Source organism: Cuculus canorus, chromosome 7, assembly GCF_017976375.1.
Source record: "Cuculus canorus isolate bCucCan1 chromosome 7, bCucCan1.pri, whole genome shotgun sequence".
In the NCBI taxonomy this organism is placed as follows: domain Eukaryota; kingdom Metazoa; phylum Chordata; class Aves; order Cuculiformes; family Cuculidae; genus Cuculus; species Cuculus canorus.
In genome coordinates this window covers 1,157,371-1,172,365 of record NC_071407.1, presented here as the reverse complement: position 1 = coordinate 1,172,365, position 14,995 = coordinate 1,157,371, and the positions used below count along the sequence as shown (strand labels likewise).

Here is a 14,995-nt window from a genome sequence, read left to right as displayed (position 1 = left end):
ACTCTGTATTATTATTGTGTGCAAGGAACAACTGCTGTAGAGCTGTCTGCTTTAGTGCTAGATGGTATTTCTTGAATTTGGAGGAGCTGTATGTGGAAATAAGCAAGCAAAGCATTTGAAAGCACCGTACGTAGCTGAGCTGTGCATGTTTATATCTATAAGTTCAGATATTCTGTGCTCAGCATTGAAGAAAACTTCATTGTCCCACTCTTCTCCCAAAGGCTGGATAATTTAGTTTGAAATACTTATTTTAATGCAACAATATTTTTCATAATCCCTAATGTCACCTTTTATTTTCCAGAATAAAGAGATAGAAGAGTTAACAAAGATTTGTGATGAACTGATTGCCAAAATGGGGAAAAGCTAACTTTTAACCAAATCTCTGGACTTGGCTTCCGAGTGCAATATGACCGTTGGCACACTGATGTCCATGCGTTTATGTGGACAGGTTATATTTTCACTTTTTCGTATGCACTACTGTATTTTCTTTCTAAATAAAGTTGATTTAATTGTATGCAGTACGAAGATGACTATCAGAATTTCTTGCTATTGTTTGCATTTTCATAGTATAATTCATAGCAAGTTGATCTCAAAGTTCCTGTATCAGGGAGATTGTCAAGTTCTCGAAGAAATTACAAATTGCTGATCCTAGCCTTCCCTTTGTACATGAGTTCCCATGTTGGATGTCTTTTGGATTTAATATAAACGTGTATTACTTGCATGGGGACTCTTGCCTTAAGGAGTGTAAACTTTATCTGCATTTGCTGATTTGTAATATAAGATATAAAAGGAAAAAAAAAGGAAAATGCATGTCACTGAAATGAAATTCTCTATTGTAAATAAATTTTTTCGTTGAAAGTTGAAGATAAGTATGGGTCTGTTTTACATACGTTACTTGGTTACTTCATCCACAGCGCCGGACACGGCCGCGCTTAGAACCGAACTCTGTGAGTCATTGGTTGGAGCACATGTGGGTCACAGAATGTATTACTTGTGTGCACGTATCTATGCGTATATCTTGCTCTCTCTGTAAATATATATACCCACACTCTAGATTTGAGCCACTCGGGTCTCAAGCATTGGTTTAATCTTCCAAAACGTTTACTACTCTGACCCTGATCCAGCAAAAACCATTGAAAATGCAACGGGGCCGTTTGCCTGATTTGGAGGCTGTGACACACCGTGCTGGTCTTGAAACCTATCTGTCACGGAAATGTGAAGATATTTTGTTCTTCCTGCCACTTGAAGACTTTGCCCGCGGGGTTTGTGGAGATGAAGAACGTGTGATTAGAAGCACGACCAGAATAAGCTCGATAAGTCGCATTCTTGCACACCTCTTTATCCTCTAAATTATCCTGTGCAGAGGATTAGGTAAGGAAGATAAGCGTTAAGGCTTTCATAGCAAACAAACTGCTTTCCTTTGCTAATGGGACATCTCCTGTATCTCCACGATGTGGACAGTGTTCAGCCTGGTTCTCGTCAGCTCCCTTTTTGTACTCAAAAGTAAGTCAACTCCCTTTTCTCTCCTTGTTTATTTTCTTCTCACGTCGTGCTTTGGGCATGGCTGAGCCTCTTGGCTGGTCTGGGCGTCTCTCCTGGGTTCAGATTATTTGGGGTCTGTGGTTACTAGCACCGAATTTCACCTGTTCTATGTAATGTAAATGGGAAGGTGTGGGCTAATAAATTTAAACGCACCCGGCCCGGTGGGCAGCAAGCGCGCTCTCTGCTCTGCGACTTTAAAGTACGATAGTTTAAATGTATTTCAAATTCATGCTTGCTTTTGCAAATACCAGCTAGTCTGAGCCAAGCAGAAGAAAGAGGGTCGAGTTACTGCTGTAATATTTAAACAAAAGCAAATGGCTTTTGATGCAGCGTTGTGCCCTCCAGCTGGATTGGTGCTTTAGGAGGAAAGGGAATACAGATCACAGTAAGATTTCATGTGTTTACAATGTACTTTTTCATGGCATTATGGACCAAAGATGATGATGAAGTGGGAAAAAAACAACAGTGGACTCTGCTCTGAAAATGGTACCAGAAAGTGTAGATGCAATCACAGAACATCAAATGTTCTTGGATTAAGTACAAGTTGTAACAACCGGATAATATATGGCCGGGGTTTTGTCTTTAAAATCAGTGTCTGGACAAGAAAAATGGATAGGGTTTGCAGAATCCTTAGCGGGTTTTTTAACCCTTTTTGCAATTTTTTTCCCATTCAACTGATATCTTCAAGTGGGTTTTGTAAGCTCTGCACTCTCCTGCTGTAAGTGGTCTCTTCTCCCTCCCTGCCAGGCGAAGCGCTGCAGTGTTACACCTGCGTAGGTTCTAGCGATGAGGACTGCAACAGACAAGGGACTCAGCAGTGCCCGGGGCATTCAGATGCGTGTGCGGTCATCAGAGGACAAGCAAGTAAGGGTCACAAACGGTTCAGAGTCTATGAACTTTTAATACGAGAAATAAATATTCAGTGTTGGAAGGAGAAAGAGTATACAGTGAGCTAAGGAGGAAAACAAAGGTAAATGTTTCCTCTCAAAATAGAAAATTTAGACTTGATAGAAGAAGAAATTTTCTACAATGAGGGTGGGGAGACACTGGTTGCCCAGAGCAGTGGTGGTTCCCCATCCCTGGAGGGGTTCCAGGCCAGGTTGGATAGGGCTTGGAGCTCCTGATCCAAGTGAGAGGTGTCCCTGCTCACTGCATGCTGGTGGACCGGATGACCTTCCTGCTCCCTTCCAACCCAAACCACTCTATGAGAAGAAATCCTAATAATAAATCTCAATCCCTAATTTTATTGGTTCAGTAGGAATCTGAAGCCGAATCCCACCAAGTCTAATGTGCCAGTAAGCTGTGATGAGCCATGTCCATAGTGCGTGAAAGCTGTACAAAACCATTTTATGTATTGCCCACCTCTTACTTTAATCTGTGTTTGTAAGTTAGATGATGTACCCGAAAATTGGGAAGGAAAATAAACTAATGAGGCACTGCGCTCGAGCACATTCGGAGAGATTTGAGCTGGAGAAGTTGCATCTAAGATAAATTGCAATTATTTAAATGAAGTGGGAGCTTGTTAGTGTGCTGTAATCTGGTGTAATTGTATTCATTCACTTTTAAGGAGCGGCCAGAGCGGATGTTGTGCTCGGTGTTTGGATGGTCAGGCTGGTGGTGAGGGGTGCAGACGGGAGCGGGTGACCATGAACGTGCTGGTTTGGCCTCACTGTGGTTCTGTTCCAGGTGGCATCATGAAGTCCTGTTCGTTCAGGTCCTTCTGCGAGCGGGCTAGGAGGGACGGATCCAGAGCACCCGGAGTGAGTGTTCAGTGCTGCTACTCCAACAACTGCAATGCGAAGAGCCTGGCTTCCAGAGTCACGACCTCCGTGAGCTACTTCTCCCTCCTCGTCTTTGCGTTGCTGTGGCACGCCTTGCTCAAGCTGACGTGAGGGGGGAAACGAGTACCCAGAGCAACGAGTCTGCCTTTGTAGAAAGGGATGATTGTATTTCCTAACCGTGTTGCTCCATGTACTGTGTTTCTTGCTAGGCAAAAAGCAGTAGGCAGACCTGACAGATGTTCAGATAAAATATGTCCTGACCTAAATGTGAGAAGCGCTGCCCTCTTCTTGTTTATCGCAAGTGTGTGTGGGGGGTGTTGTGAGAGTGTGTAGCGTTTTCCTGCAGTTTAGGTAGTACTTATAAAGAGGAGGAGAAATCTTAGCTGCAAGTAGCCTTCTGGTAGGGTAAAGGACCAATATCTTCCAAATGCTGTTTGCTGTTGGCAGACGTTCAAAAGCAAGCTAAAATTTTCAAGCACAAAGTGACTGAAAATTCTAGCGAGCAAATTAGTATTTCAGAGAACATTTGCAAACTGGACAAAGCCAGAAAATCTAAAATAAAGATGATTTAATATTAATATAACCTGGTAAGAGGAGGTCATTAAGAGAACAATGCATGGAGATAGGTTATATAATGTGTATTTCCGGGAAAAAAAGACCTTTTTTTTTTTTTTTTCTGATCCTTTGAGCATCTTATCACAACATCAGAAGAAGAAGAAAAAACAAGAGCTTGGAAGTTGTTTTGGACTGGTGAGCTCCCTTCAAAAATCAACTCATTCTCTTTCTGCTGCTGGTTTTGAGAACAAGCAGTCAATTCCTGTCTTGTCAGCAATTATAACATTTTTGTTTATCCAAATTCTTCTGTGTAGTTAATTCATCACTGTCCTAAACTTCATTCTTTAGGAGTAGGAGTGTATATCTTCCCCTTCCGTGATATGATTGAGTTGCTCCGTGGTGGTTTATGTATCCGTCTCGCTTTGCAAATTGAATGAAGTTGCTTGGAGGTCATTAGAGTTGTAACCGCATTCACTGCAGTCTTACCAGGTAGGTGATAGAGAACGGGCCGCGTCGCGGAAGGCTTCGTGCATCCCTGGCTGGTGGGCAGGGGCTCCTTTGAAGTGCTTTTGTTGAAATGAGAAGTGACGTAACGCCTGATGGGATGACACTAAGCAGGTTCTGGGGTCCACTGCAGAGCGTGGCGGTGCCTCCTTTGATTCAAAATCAGGACTGAGAAGCAGCTGACTGATATTTGTAGATTTGCATGTCCAGCCGTAGAGGATCTGGTCTAATCTCTGGCACACGGCGTGCACAGGACTGGCTTCAAGCTCAGCTGATGGCATTGAAGTAGAGGTGGTCTTTCCAGTTCTAGTTTTAGTTTCCCATGTGGAAAGAGATTTGGTTGTCAAGTTTATGGAACTCACAAAATACGTGGCAAAGTGGTTTTTCTGCTAGCTTTGTATTGCAACTCTTTTTCAGTAAAATCAACTCCAGGCAGTGTCATAGAATTCTGCACATTCCCAAAGCTTCTCCTAAGGCTGCAGACTCTAAAGAGCTTCCTCCAGTGAAATACTCGCTGCAAGCTCACGTAGCGTGTAACCCTGACCTGCCTTGTAGCTCTTGCCTGTCACACACACCAAACCATCTCCTTGTTTCATTGCCTCTGTCTGGACCCTTCATCATCCCATGGGGGTGGTGGCTTCAGGCTGGGGCTGTTCTGCTGGAGGTTTGGTGGAACAGGCTCTGAAAGAGGGCGGTTCTGCTCGGTGCTTAGTTGCTAGGCGCGGCGGATAAAGCTGTTAGAGAGAAAATTTGCACCAGTGCGGCTAATCTTGGCTAAGGATGGTAATTTAGGCTTAATTATCTCATCTGTGCAAGGATTTCTGAAGTCAGTTTAAGTAATGCTCATTTCATTCGCAGCTCGGATCACTCCTTTCGATCTGTGCTGCTGCAGGAAATGTGTATGGATTGTCTTTATTTTCTGATTGTTCTGTAATGATAAATCTCTGTTGGACGTAATCTCTTGCTCAGGGCATTTCCTTAAAGAGAAAATAAAATATATGCAATGGCTGATGATGATCTCTTCATAATCAAAACTGGGATTTCCAGTTGCATCCAGCGCTTTGGTTTCCAGCAGGAATTCTGGCTTTTTCCTTGCAGGATATATGTCTTAAATCTGTTAGGTGGAAATAGTGACTGTTGATAGATGTTTCCATGATAAAATAACAAGGTAGGGCTCTATCCTCTCGACAAACACCATCTGTTGCTCCCGACTGCAGCCAGGACTCGGATCTCAGGCAGCTCGCAGCCTCCCACCACCTCCGGCTGATTCCGCCACCCGGCGCGTAATGGGGCTGCGTTTTGCCTTTTATGGGTCGGATATTTTTCCTGCTTCATGATGAACCCGAAGTGTGTGTGCATGTCCGTAGCTAGAAATGATAACGGGCGTTTGTGGATTGATGCTACCAGAGGGGTTCCACAATGGTTCTCAGCATAAACATTAACAGGAAGACAAGCACAGAAAAAAAAAACAGAACAGAAGAGAAGGAATGTTTTTTAAACCCTATTAAAAATACAGAAGATATTTTAAGGCTTCCACTGCCATGACTGTGCAGAGTTATTCCTGATCACAAGTGAAATAGAAAGGAGTTGTCTTTAGTGTGGTGGTTCAGAAGTGTGATCGTTCCTGGTGTTCTCTCTGTGTCTTCCTTAATGTTGACGGGCAGTTGGGGCAAAAGGAGCAGAAACTGATACTGAAATGCATTCTGCTGCAGCTAAAAATGATGGGACTTCTTTACCGCCTGCTCTATTAGTTTGGATCTCTGTCGTGGATCTGTAGGGTAAGTACTGGGTGTGAGTTTGATGCTATCCTCTCACCTTCAAGAAGGGATCTCCAAAGCAAGAGATTAATAATTTCTGATTTACAACTGAGAGAACTCTCAATTATTGCTATAACTCGTAGGACTTACAGATAGAGCTACGGGATAATTTCCATGATTTCTTTATATCCTTCTGGGTTTGGTAGTAAGGACAGCATTTCCTTATTTTCCCCATCTTCTGAAAGACAGAAGAGGCTCTGGGACCTGCAAGGAGGGCACACCTGAGCACAGAGCCCTGCACTTTTTCAGAGACCATCCATGCAAACATACGATAGAATTTGTGTCAGTATTCATCCACACCTGACGTTTCCTGCGATGAGAGCAAGGTTCCAAGCTGTCTCCTGTTCTTGGTAAGGAATAAGCAATTCTGATTGTCTTATCTTTAAAGCTTGTGAGCGTTAAAATCTAAATCAGAGCAGTGGTGGCTGCCCCATCCCTGGAGGGGTTTCAGGCCAGGTTGGATGGGGTTTGGAGCCCCTGAGCCAGTGGGAGGTGTCCCTGCCCAGGGCAGGGGATGGCACTGGATGAGCTTTAAGGTCCCTTCCAACCAAACCATTCCATGATTCTAAGATTATCTCAGTACCAGCCGTGCTATATAATGTCAGAAGATCTAAGTCCATCTTGGTGCCCCAGACCACAGTTTCTTCTTTAACCTCTTTTTGTGTGTGATATGTTGGTCACGTCTCTGTTCACCAGGAAACAAAACAAAGAACAGCCCTGTACCTCATGCTGCCACGTCTTGGTGTGCAACAAAAGCCCAGCTGTGACAGATGTCCTGGGGAGCATCGGTCCAGAGGGGCTCAGCCTTTCTGGATCCTAGAGATGTTGAGGAGGTCGCCTGGAGCTGTTGGTTGTGGCTGGTGGCTGCCCATGGGGAGTTTTATGCTTTTGAAATCCAAAGTCCTGACTGGAACTCGTGGAGCTCAAGGTTATCGCCCTGCATACACGCATACTCCCTCGTCAGCCAGAGCCAGCGGTCCGCGGGGGCGTTAACCGGTAAATTTATGCCGGGCTTAGATGAAGCGTGTTTACTCTCAACAGAGTGGGGAAGAGCGATAACTGTAAATCCAAATAACAGTGTGCATGGAGAGTGGAGCTGGCAATCCATTGTGCTGGCGCTGTAGGTACAATGCCCGTTGTTAGCAGGTGAGTGACACACGGGAAAAGCCAGAATGGGATTCCGTTCAGAAAGAACCACAGAAGCGGCACTTGGCAGCACAGCTCTGTGAGTGGCGTCAAAAATGTCTCGTTTGAGGCTGCGGATTTCTGCTGATAGGGGCAAACGTGGATTTTGCAACACACCTCAGATAAAATTGCAGTCCTGATGTACAGACAGTTCAAAAGTGAAAGATTGCAAGAGCAAGTTCTCAGTGGAGAATCATCCCGAAGGAATCTCGGAGACCAGCAGTCTCCCACCATCTTCCTGACAGTCTCGGGGCGTGTGACCGTGAGAAGCATCGCCAGAAGAAGGGACTGACACAGTACTGGGAGATCAGCATCAAGGGAGTCCTGCTTGTTGCCACGGGGACAGGTTTTGAGGGCATGGAGGTAATGTGCTTCCCTGGAACAACACTAGAGCAGACGAATGTGAGTGGGAGGCCGGGGCTGAGTGTTTGGATCCAGCCCCGCGCTGCTCGGTGCTCAGTACCAGTAAGCCGTGAAGCATGCTGTTACCAGAATTCCTCACACCCTTTCCGGCAATCCAATTTAGCCCCATAGGCAATGTGTCTTTCAAAACCTACCGTGTTAGCTGCTAACTCAGCAGGCTGGGAAGTGTGAGGTAATGGTTGAAAGGTGAAGGGGAATTTCTCACTTGAAGTTCCCTTTTCTGAAGGCTTCTTGCCCTGCATCCTCACCAAAATGTTCTTCATGTTTTGCTTTAAACACCGAAGGGAGGAGGTGTTCGAGCACTGTCAGAGACTGGGCCAAAACCTTCAGGGCAGTGATTCCTCCCACCTTCACTGGAGACATCTGTTATCTTATTTGAAGCCATGCCCGTCGCCCTCGGTTCCTGATTCTCCTTGCACGAAGGGCAGTGTCCGCAGGACTGGCCTGGAGCTGGCGGCTCTTCAGCCAGGTCAGAGCCCGATTGTGCTCAAGGACAGTTTTTTCGATGTGTGCTTCTGCTCTTTTGTTCTGCCAACCTTCACAGAGCTTTTGCTCCCCTTAGCAACTTAGTCTTTTCCCCCTTGGAGCTTTTGGAGGGCTATCATCAAATGGAAAGAAAATATCCCAAAGTGTGCATTCATTAATTTCAGGTAGTAGTATGTATGTGGCAATGGAGTTAAATTTCTCGTAGCATAATCATCTCTAAATTGTGGCTTCTGGCTCTGTGATGATTACTAAACTCAATTTTCATTAGTATAGAACCATGGAGTGGTTTGGGCTGGAAGAGACCTCAAAGCCCATCCATTTCCAACCTCCCACTGGGCCAGGGGGCTCAAAGCCTGTTAGCAAGACAGGTTTCGCAATGTTTTATTTTAGGCTGAGCGTATGAGGACGTAATGGCTAAGGTCAGCTCCGGAGAAAAGCTGCTGCCCCACCAGCAGGCATGCCAGAAACCCTGCAGCTGTGTTTGAAGCAGGACCCGTTTAAATCCCAGACAGCTGTGAGCATCGAGCTGGGGCTGTAGATCTGGGGTTCAGACACACTTTTATGGTTAAGACACCCTTTTAAAGCAATCCACTGTCACAGAAGAGAAATAAGCACCCTCGCGGTATCAAACAGCCCTGGCACTGCTCCCGCCTCACCTCTGTGTTTCACTGCAGCTGTGGACGCTGCCAGCACCGGCGCAGGTAAGAGCAGTTTGTGACAACCCATCTACATCTCTCCCCTTGTTAGCCTTTCGATGGGTTAAGCTTTACTTTCGGGAACTGCGGTGGTTTTGGACATCCCTTTTGCACTGTGCCATTAGCAATGCTGAGGAGTATTTGGCAATCCCATCCCTTCAGTTCCACGTTCTCCCTGCCAGCTATGACTCCTCGCATGGGATGAAAATGTCTGGGTCTGTGTTCAGTTTCAACGACTATGACTCTGGAAAGAGCAAATTGGTTGCCAGGATGAAGCAAATCCATGAGTGGGACAGTTAACTGAGCCAGGAAAAATGTTGATGGGAAGTCATGGGAGCCGGGCTGTGCGCGGGGCGTTGGCAGCGATGCGTTAGCATTGCAGTCATCGAGCACAGGAGGAGCTGGTGGGGAGGAGAGCTCTACCAGGCACGAGGGGATGTGTGTGCAGCAGAGGAAGATGAAGGGTTTGTGCCTGGGCTGGTGGCGTGAGCTCTCCCCAGGGCTTAGGACAGGGAGCAGCTTCTACCAAAGCATCTTCCCAACACAGCTCCACTCCATTTTTTCTGGATTTAGTAGATCTTGATCCTGAATCCCAGCAGAGCCACAGGGTCGAAACCCCGGCCTCAAGATGGATGTGTGCGTAAACCAAATCCGCCCTTGTTTAGGGTGCATTGCTCTCCAAAGGCAGGTGGCTTTGCCGTTGAGCTGGTTTCACCGACTGCTGGCGATTCCTGCTGTGACAGCGCAGGAGCTCTGCAAGGTTTTCAGAGATGGCCTTGATGAGACTCATTTGAGGATGGTGACAGGTACAGGGGGGGGATGACGAAAACTTTGATTTGACACCTCCTCTGTCATAGAGTCATAGAACAGTTGGAGTTGGAAGGGACCTTAAAGATCATCTGATTCCACCCCCCCTTGGGCAGGGACACCTCCCACTGGATCAGGGGCTCCAAGCCCCATCCAACCTGGCCTGGAACCCCTCCAGGGATGGGGCAACCTGGGCCAGAGCCTCCCCACCCTCATTGTGAAGAACCCACACTCATTGTGAAGAATGTCAGCGAGGAGCAGTCCCTGACAAAGGCACCTCTGCCTGCTCACAAATCAGGATCCCTCGTGGAAACTGAGAATAATACTTCGCTCATGAATGATCAGGCATTGGAGTGATCTCATCCGAGCTTTACTTTAACCTGGCTTATCCTGAGCTCTTCATGCTCATCCAAACTTTGGCTCCAGACCACGCCATGAACCCAAGCTATTTGGGGCAAATCCTGGTGACCTCTCTTGCAGCTTGCTCTCCTCAGGAGGATGAAGCGAGGATTATTGGCCCACGGATGGAGTGTCCCGAGCCAGCAAATAAAACTGTCCTCCCCATCTTGGAGCTGGTTCCTAAGTCCTAGTGTGCTTGAGGATCTTTTCATGCCCAGTCTCAGAGAGCTGTTCCCCAGCAGACAGATGGCCTGTGGGCTGCTTCGGTCTGGAGAAATAGAGTCAGCTCCAGCACTTTAAATACACTTAAAATAGGTCTCTATTTTTTCCATAACCAATCCTGCTCTCAGTTTGCGCAGCAGCTCCAGACGCGTTCCTATTCCTGTAACTCTCATGACTGGGAAACTGGGGTCAGGGTGGCTGGAGCCCCCAGGCAGAGGCGATGGCTCTGGAACCGATGGCTGGGACTGGGACAGGCTCTCGCGCTGCTGCTGCCGTTGGAAGTTTGCCCCGGTTGCAGCGAGGTGCCTGCAGACAGACACCGACCCGCAGGTGTCGCAGCCCTGTCTCAGCTCCAGGTCCCCTCTCCGCGTTGGCCGTCTGGATCTCAGCACTGTCCCGCTTCCCTGCCGGTTGCTGCTGCGAATTTGGATGCATTTTAAATCAGATTAGACTCCACTAGTTCTGCATGAAAGGCCTGAAGAGGCTACAATGCCAAATCAGGGGCTGATTTATGGAGTTTTTGTTGAGCATCAAAGCACTCGTTCTTTATTCTTCCTGCAATAAAATCACCTTCATCGCTTTGCAGCATCATTAACAAGAGAACCTCCTCAGGGTGTCACCTAATCAATAGCAGCAGCAAACTTGCTTTTGACCCCTTAGCTGTGGCACCCCAGTGTTGCTCTTCAACGTAACTGATGTGTGGGTGAGTATGAACGGTGTTTATGTGTTGTGTGACGTGGTTCTTCCAACTGAAACACAGCCAGGAGCACATGGTCACCATTGTGCACTTGATGCTATTTTGATCACCTCTGGCCCGTATTTTCCTTCACTTCCCTCTTTCAGAGTTTATTTTCTGTGTCTCTCGGCAGTGGAACCTCATCCACAGCACCTCCAGAGTGAGAGAACATCAAAGAATCATAGAATCATGGAATGGTTTGAGTTGGAAGGGATCTTAAAGCCCATCCAGTCCCACCCCCTGCCATGTGCAGGGATATCTCCCACGGGATGAGGGGCTCCAAGACCCGTCCAACCTGGCTTGGAACCCCTCCAGGGATGGGGCAGCCACCGCTGCTCTGGGCAACCTGGGCCAGGGCCTCCCCACCCTCATCAGGAAGAATTTCTTCCTAATGTCTGATTTAAATCTTCCTCCTTCCAATTTTAAGCGATTCCCCCTCGTCCTGTCACACTGGAAGCTGCTCTAAGGTCTCCTGGGAGCCTTCTCTTCTCCAGGCTGAACAACCCCAACTCTCGCAGCCTGGCCTCTTCGCAAAGGTGCTCCAGCCCCTGCTGGACCTGTTCCAACAGTTCCATCTCCTTCTTATGTTGAGGATTCCAGAACTGAACTCAGGGCTCCAGGTGGGGTCTCACAAGAGCGGAGCAGAGGGATAGAATCCCCTCCGTCACTCTGCTGAATTATGGTCTGTATGACCTTCCTGCAGCACATGAAAACAAATATTGATCACCGGCACAAAACTCACCCTCTTATTTTGGTATTTAAACTAAAAGGTATAGTATTTAAGATTTTAGTATTTTTCTTGAATTGTACAAGTATTTTGTTTGAATTGTACAAAAAATACCTCTTGGCAAGCAGCAACAGGGTAAACTTCTTTAACAGGGTGTGTTAGTGTCTGTCGTTCATGTATCTGCGTTTGCCTTGCTGATTTATTGGACTGTCTGGTTCAGAAATCTCAGTTTTGCACATCCCAAATAATGGCATCAATGACAACAGTTGACAGGAATTGTGAAAATTAAGAACCAGAACCACTACAAATGCATCCACAGCCCCATTCTGTTAATATTTAAGTGTCCTTAAATCACACCTAATTTGCGCATTCACAATTTGTTCCTTTGATGGAGTGAGATATGAAACAGCAATTGAGATCTGGCTGATTAGGATCATCAGCAATCACTTTTTTTCAGCTGATTAAACACTTCACAGCTGCCTGAGGAGGCACTGGAGGAGCTTTCATGCTCCAGAGAAGTAAAAAGAAATAGTATTTCTGGATGAACATATAGAAATGGCAAAGAATGCGTGTACAGATCTCGATACCCACCAATACCACCCAGCAGGGTGAGGACCTGAAGTATCTGCGTTACCTTTTCTTCCTAATGAAAATTAAATTGATTAAATAAATTCTGACAATATCAAAACCAAACAGATTTTTTTTATCAAAGGTCATGTATTCGGTTCTGGGAATGTAATGTTATTTTCAGGAACAAGGTTATAGAGCAGTTAAAGCATTTTCATCTGAAGATTAGGAAACCTTTCAGAAAAGCGCCGCATTTCCAGCTCAGACCTTCCCAAACACCCTCTTTTCCCTCTTCCTCTGTTCTCCGTAGGCTCACAGAGGGCTTTAGCTGTTGTTTTGTTCCAGACTGCTGCATCTCTCCCCTCTCCTTGGCTCTCTCTTGTTATCCCAGTTGCTCTGGTCTCTTCAGGATCACTAAAATATTTTTTCCACCAGACACTAAAACAATGGAACCATCACTTATTCACTCTCCTGTCACCCCAGCTGATCTTCCATTTCCTTCTGTCAACTCCTTTTTCTTGGGAATGCCTTCTTTCTTCCAGCTGGCAGCAGTGCTGGGGCACTTGTCAGCTGTTCCTCGGCTGCCGCCCGTGCTTGGCCGGGCATCGCGCTCCCACGCGGGATATCAGCCTTCCCATGCTTTGCTGACAATTATAGGAAACTGAACACCCATTCTGGAGGCCGTTAATGTGAAGAGATCTGTTGAGGTTTCCTCACAGAAAGTGCCAAGGAATGTTTTATTGGCAAACAGCTGTTAGCAACCAAAGTCCTCACCCTGTTCCAATTTAGCTATTGAAATTACCTTCTTAACTCAGATCTCTTGACTTCTGATTGCAAAATAGGACCATAGAATGGTTTGGGTCAGAAGGGACCTCAAAGCCCATCCAGTCCCACCCCTGCCATGGGCAGGGACACCTCCCACTGGATCAGGGGCTCCAAGCCCCATCCAACCTGGCCTGGAATCCCTCCAGGGATGGGGCACCACCACTGCTCTGGGCAACCTGGGCCAGGGCCTCCCCACCCTCATTCTAAAAGCTTTCTTCCATACACCTTGTCTAAATCTACCCTCTCCCAGTTTGTATCCATTAATCCTTGTCCTGTTACAGCAGGTCCTGCTAAAAAGCCTGTCCCCATCTTCCTGCAGGCTCCCTTTTAGTACTGGATGACCACTAAATAAATAAAAACATACCTTTTCTTATAACTCTTTAAAAATATTTGTTTCCTCTGTATCACAGCTGTTGTCCATCATGAAGCCTGGCATTTGCTCAACCAGACCTGTAGCTGCTGGCCAGGCGAGGCGGAGCCATCGCTGAGGTGAGGAACGCTCCTTTGCGCGGGAGGTCTCGAGGGGACAAAACCAGGGAGCAGCTTAGGGACCTTCAAACTCTGGTTCAACACTTTGAAGCTCTTGGGGAAATCCTTCTGCGTGCGTTGGCTCGTGTGGGACATCACAGAATCATTAAGGTGGGAAAGGACCTCTAAGATCACCCCATCCAACCATCATCACTGTATCATCACTATTTGTGTTTGTGCTATTGACAAAAATATGGATTATCTTTAAACTACAGCATTTGGAATAGTGTCCAATTCTGGAATCCTCAATGTAAGAAGGAGATGGAGCTGTTGGAACGAGTACAGAGGAGGGCTATAAAGATGATCCGAGGGCTGGAGCACCTCCCATATATGAGCACAGGCTGCGAGAGTTGGGGTTGTTCAGCCTGGAGAAGAGAAGGCTCAGAGGAGACCTTATAGGGACCTTCCAGTACCTGAAGGGGCTTCAAGAAAGCTGGAGAGGGGCTGTTCATTGTGGGGATGGGACGAGGGGGAACGGGTGCAAACTGGAGAGGGGCAGATTTAGACTGACATAGGGAGGAATTTCTTCACCATGGGTGTGGGGAGGCCCTGGAAGAGGGTGCCCCATCCCTGGAGGGGTTCCAGGCCAGGTTGGATGGGGCTTGGAGCCTCTGATCCAGCGGGAGGTGTCCCTGCCCGTAGCAGGGGTGGGACTGGATGGGCTTTGGGGTCCCTTCCGACCCGAACTCTTCTACGACTCTGCGATTCACTTACCCAAATTCAAGGTGCTCAATCTCTCGCCCACGTTTCTGTCTGTCAGGGCTGAGATCTTTTCAGCCGCTGAGTTTCTTTCTGCGGAGTTTGAAGTTGATGAGCATCAACGATGCGATGGAACCGCCTGAGCCCGAGCAGCCCCCGTTAACCCCCCCCGGGGCCAGGGCGGCACTGCCCCCGACCGCCGGCAGGTGGCGCCCCGCGCCCGCACAGCCCCAACAGCCCCAACGGCACCAACATCAGCCCGCACAGCACCAACATCCCGCACATCCCGAACATCCCGCACACCCCGCACATCCCGAACATCCTGCACATCCTGAACATCCCGAACATCCTGCACATCCCGCACATCCCACACACCCCGCACATCCCGAACATCCCGCACACCCCACACATCCCGAACATCCTGCACACCCCACACATCCCCCACACCCCGCACACCCCGGGGGGCAGCTGTCCTGCTTTAGGGGCGGCTGTAATTT

The 14,995-nt window shown here is 47.5% G+C and overlaps 2 protein-coding genes across 11 annotated transcripts in view; both read left to right on the top strand.

The window, feature by feature from the left end:
- The window catches only part of TACC2 (transforming acidic coiled-coil containing protein 2), a 126,186-nt gene extending 125,344 nt beyond the window's left edge, over positions 1-842 (top strand). For 6 of the 10 annotated variants that reach the window (XM_054070786.1, XM_054070791.1, XM_054070792.1 and 3 more), the window contains one exon: positions 302-840. In XM_054070786.1, coding sequence (XP_053926761.1) covers positions 302-367 — 66 coding nt within the window. In that variant the 3' untranslated portion in view covers positions 368-840. Of the gene's footprint in view, positions 1-301 lie in introns of all 10 variants that reach the window. The other 4 variants (XM_054070787.1, XM_054070793.1, XM_054070790.1 and 1 more) reach the window with 2 other exon arrangements.
- A 488-nt stretch (positions 843-1,330) lies between these two features.
- LOC104058557 (ly6/PLAUR domain-containing protein 3-like) lies at positions 1,331-6,359 on the top strand. The gene is made up of 3 exons (XM_009560098.2): positions 1,331-1,503; positions 2,290-2,406; positions 3,229-6,359. The coding sequence occupies exons 1-3, from the start codon at positions 1,452-1,454 to the stop codon at positions 3,432-3,434; spliced, it is 375 nt and encodes a 124-aa protein (XP_009558393.1). The 5' UTR covers positions 1,331-1,451; the 3' UTR covers positions 3,435-6,359.
- Positions 6,360-14,995: the final 8,636 nt, after the last annotated feature.